The sequence below is a fragment of the Gadus morhua genome, chromosome 3 (genome assembly GCF_902167405.1).
Source record: "Gadus morhua chromosome 3, gadMor3.0, whole genome shotgun sequence".
In the NCBI taxonomy this organism is placed as follows: Eukaryota; Metazoa; Chordata; class Actinopteri; order Gadiformes; family Gadidae; genus Gadus; species Gadus morhua.
Genome location: NC_044050.1, coordinates 12701202 through 12706201, shown reverse-complemented (window position 1 = coordinate 12706201; position 5000 = coordinate 12701202). Strand labels below are relative to the sequence as shown.

The 5000-nt window shown below is 45.4% G+C and overlaps 1 protein-coding gene across 2 annotated transcripts in view; it reads right to left on the bottom strand.

Annotated features, from left to right (window-relative positions):
* Positions 1-2027: 2027 nt before the first annotated feature.
* erp27 (endoplasmic reticulum protein 27) overlaps positions 2028-5000 on the bottom strand; it is a 4693-nt gene continuing 1720 nt past the window's right edge. For both annotated transcript variants that reach the window (XM_030352881.1, XM_030352880.1), the window contains exons 3-7: positions 4890-5000; positions 3951-4067; positions 3609-3734; positions 2316-2513; positions 2028-2125 (exon numbers count right to left, since the gene is read on the bottom strand). The exon at positions 4890-5000 is cut by the window's right edge and continues 27 nt beyond it. In XM_030352881.1, the coding sequence (XP_030208741.1) occupies positions 2084-2125; positions 2316-2513; positions 3609-3734; positions 3951-4067; positions 4890-5000 (594 nt within the window). In that variant the 3' untranslated portion in view covers positions 2028-2083. The remainder of the gene's footprint in view (positions 2126-2315; positions 2514-3608; positions 3735-3950; positions 4068-4889) is intronic.

The window sequence follows — 5000 nt, the reverse complement described above, 5'->3', positions numbered from 1 at the left end:
TTTTATGGACTGTGTTGTATGTCTGGGCAGTGCTTTTTGTTCTTTCATTCAGGTATTTCCTATCAAATATAGGTCAACCACTTTAATTTTTATCGTAACGTATTCACCGATTTAATTTCACAGCCATTCATCATTGAAAGTGCCATGATGCACAAATCATCTCACACACACACACACACACACACACACACACACACACACACACACACACACACACACACACACACACACACACACACACACACACACACACACACACACACACACACACACACACACACACACACACACAAACATACCCCAAAATACACAGAGGCAAACACACAAACTGTACTGACACACACACATGTATACAGACTTGGATGAATTGATTCCCCCGACCCTATTCATTCATGTGTATCACATCCATTGGGACGCCTGAAACAGCCCCTAAACAGTCTGTAAGAGTGTTTGGAGAGCCAGCTGAGGTTATGTATTTTCATCTTTTCGCTGAGAACATTAGCCTGCCAGCCAGCTCCTTCGGCGAGTCCTCTGCTGCGTCCGCCTGGCAGCTCCCCACTGCCAATTACCCTGGGACCAGCCAGGCCCCCAGAAAGTCCCCGTACTCTGAAGGGCTGTATTTAGGATCAACCTAAATATCACAAACACACCATCTGGGGTCATTTTATAGATCTTGTTTTCGTGCTTCTACTTCCGTTATTTAGAATGTTGGTTAAAGTCTTTCGTTTTTTTTTTTTTTTTTCAAAGTCTGTCTAATTAACCATATTTAAGTTATTCACTACTTATAGATGTTAAGGACGTTTAGTGTTATAGTTGGTTTTATTGAGGAATGTTTATGAAAAGCAGTTATACTACAGTTGGGGCAGTTGGTGGTGCTATGGTACTATGACCCAATGGTGGAGCGTTATTGTTCTTTTGTACAATGCTTTTATGGTACTATAGTGCTATGGAACTATGGTGCTATTGTGCTATGGTACTATGGTGCTATTGAACCATGATACTATGGTACTATTGTAGTATATTGCTATGGTACTATTGTGCTATGGTGCTATGGTACTATGGTGCTATGGTACTATGATGCTATGGTACTATGGTGTTAAGGTGCTATGGTACTATGGTACTATGGTACTATGGTACTATGGTACTATGGTGCTATGGAACTATAGTCCTATAGTGCTATGGTACTATGGTACTATGGTACTATGGTGCTATGGTACTATTGCACTATGGTACTATGGTGCAATGGTACTATAGTCCTATAGTGCTATGGTGCTATGGTACTATGGTGCTATGGTGCTATGGTACTATAGTCCTATAGTGCTATGGTACTATGGTACTATGGTACTATGGTGCTATGGTACTATTGCACTATGGTACTATGGTGCTATGGTACTATAGTCCTATAGTGCTATGGTGCTATGGTACTATGGTGCTATGGTGCTATGGTACTATAGTCCTATAGTGCTATGGTACTATGGTGCTATGGTGCTATGGTACTATGGTGCAATGGTACTATGGTACTATAGTCCTATAGTGCTATGGTACTATGGTGCTATGGTACTATGGTGCTATGGTACTATAGTCCTATAGTGCTATGGTACTATGGTGATATGGTTCTATGGTGCTATGGTACTATAGTCCTATAGGGCTATAGTACTATGGTGCTATGGTACTATAGTCCTATAGGGCTATGTTACTATGGTGATATGTTGCTATGGTACTATAGTCCTATAGGGCTATGGTACTATGGTGCTATGGTACTATAGTCCTATAGGGCTATAGTACTATGGTGCTATGGTTCTATAGTCCTTTAGGGCTATGGTACTATGGTGCTATGGTGTTGCAAGATCAGTGTAGCGAGGTCAACCCCTCTCACAAGCACACATATGAACGCACACACACACACAAATCACAAACAAACACGCACACATTTCCGCGCTGGTTCAAGACGTGCTCCAGACAGACGCAAGCGTCCCACCACAGGGCTGCGGTGTCGTCTGAGAGAAAGAAGGAACTAAACGATTGCCTTCTTTTTTCTTTTTTATTCCAAATGTATTCAACAATCACAGGGTTTTTATTGATCTTAGAGCTCACTTTTGGCCTGAGCTCCAGCCTGCTTCTCCGCCTGGTTAAAAATAAAAGGAAATTGGAGTTACAGGCCAAAGGGAAACAAACAATATTTCTTATATGTTGAGATGACGTTCGTATATGAACTTTCATTAATTCGTCCATTCTCGGACAAAGTCCTCACAATAACAAACAAATGTATAACGTGCATACAGTATGTTTATATTAATATAAACATTCCAAACCACCTTCAGCTCCCCTTTCAGGAAGGCGTGGCAGAAGCTCCTCACACGCTCGCTGGAGACAGGCCCCTGGGGTAGGAGCCACTTCATGTCCGACCCACCGTCGTAGATCCCCACCCGCGGGAGGTCCCCCGACGTGAGGCCGAAGTAGCCCAGCGAGCGCAGGTTGGACTTCACCGCGCCGTTGATCAGCACAAACAGCAGCTGGGGGATGTGGAGTCGGTAGAAACATCGGTAGTAACATTGACATGCTTCCCCTTATTCGTTCCACGGTGAATCTCCGCACAGTGGCCGAGTCCGAAGGAGAACCAAAACATCGTACTCTCTTTAACGAAGTGGCTGCAGTGCGGCTGGCTCCCGTGTAAAACATCCATTTCAAGTTCAGTTAAAATGCAGTATGTGTCAAATGCAGCACAAAGAAAAGGCAGTAGCATTTCTTGTAACAATTATTGTGTTCCAAGCTCTCCTCACCAATGCAAGACCAACAAGTCAGTAGAAAGCGTAGAAAAAAAAAAGAAACACGAGTAATAATAAAAGTATGAAAAGCATAAAAAGCATAGTGCAAAGGCTGTTTGACATTTTAATGTTCGAAGTGTACAGTATAGTGAAGTATGTCCTGTTTGTGGTGGACGATATGTCGGGATAGAAAAGAGTGTCTGTGTGTGTTTGTCAGTGTGTGTGTGGGGGGGGAGGGGGTGTAGCTGTACGGTGTCATAGTTCAGGAGTTTGGGAGTCTTGTGGTTTGTGGGAAGCCGCTGTCCCTGGTCCTGTTGCTTTTGGTGCAGATGCTCCAGCACCGTTTGCCAGACGGTACCGGGGTGATTAGTGTGTGGCTAGGGCGGATGTGGTCCCTGGGTACGCTCCAGACCGTCCTCCCACACCTCTGGGTGTGGAGGTTAGGGTTAGGGCTGCATGGCTCAGCCGCTCAGTCCTTCTGATTCAATTCAATTTGAATAAACAGGAGGACAGGTGTGGCGTTTGGGATTTTTTTTAGATTAGATTAGATTAGAATGTTAGAATTAGAATTTGAATAAAATGTTATAATATTCCACTGTTTCGACGTTGACGACGCTGTATGTTTAAGCCGTGTTTCAATTACACGTTTGTTTTGGTTCAAATTGATTCCATCGATTCGGAAATGGCCGAGCTTTCTGAACTTTGAGCGTTTGCCTGTTTCCCTGACGCTAATCCGCCACCAGATATCACAGGGGAGGAACTCCACACTCAAAGGACTCTCTCTTTGACCTCTGCGGGGGGGGGGGGGGGGGGACATGAGGAAGGGGAGGGGCTGGTGCTGACCTTGCCGGTGAACTCCGGGGCGAGGGCAGCGAGCTGTTCCTTGAGCTGGGTGAACTCCTTGGTGCCCCGGTTGACCATCAGCAGGAGGTGGACCTTCACCTCCGAGTTGAACAGACCCACCGCAGTCTGCAGGCAGAGGGACGCAACAAGCAGTGAGTAAAACAAAGCATAGAAACACAGCATGCGTCACAACCATAGAGTGCAAGCTGGCTCAAGGGGGGGGGTCTTCAGTGGTATTACTGGTTCAGAAGTTAACTCAGCAACACAGCAGAAAAACTGGGATTTGATGAAAACAAGACAGAGAGTTAGATATCGTCACATAGGAAGGGTTAGTCCACCTACCACTTGGTTATATTCTGTGACGTATCGCACTTCGTTTATAGTGAGGAAGTTAACCAGACCGTCCGCGTCCACCTTCTTGGCCTCTGAGAGAACAAGGTTCTCCTGGGAGTTGTCTGCCTACACACACACACACACACACACACACACACACACACACGGATGAATGCACGCACACACACAAACAAACATACATGTTCACACGCACACAGACACACAAACACACATGCACAGATGAATGCAGGCACACCGGACACACACACACGTACAAGGCTGAATGCATGCACACCGGACACATACACACACACACACACACACACACACACACACACACACACACACACACACACACACACACACACACACACACACACACACACACACACACACACACACACACACACACACTCAGACACACACAAACAAACATACATGTTCAAGCACACACACACACCCACACAAACAGACGGATGAATGGACACACACAGACACACACACACACACTCACACACACAAACAAACATACATTTTTACGTGCGCACACACACACACACACACACACACACACACACACACACACACACACACACACACAAAAACACACAAACACACAGACAGAGGGACGGACACACACTCCCACAAAATGTCAAACAATACCAATACCGCCATTATGTGTTTTAAATTATGTATGTATGTATGTATGTATGTATGTATGTATGTATGTATGTATGTATGTATGTATGTATGTATGTATGTATGTATGTATGTATGTATATATCGGGATGACTAATGAACATCCTCCTCAAATGTGTCTCAATAGTGATCAGCAGCTTCCCAAGATGTTTCATCGGTTGCCATAGAAACACTTCCTTAAGACGGCTTTACTTGTCTGGCTCATCCAAAGGGTCGGGCAGCGCCCGCATCGCCTGGGATGCACCGTACCTTTCTGAATATGGCGATGGTGTCCGAGCTGACGCCAAGCTCCGCCCACACCTCTTTGTCCATGCAGATGGCCCCTGGGACCGTGGTCACGCGCTTTGTGGAGTCCAGCAG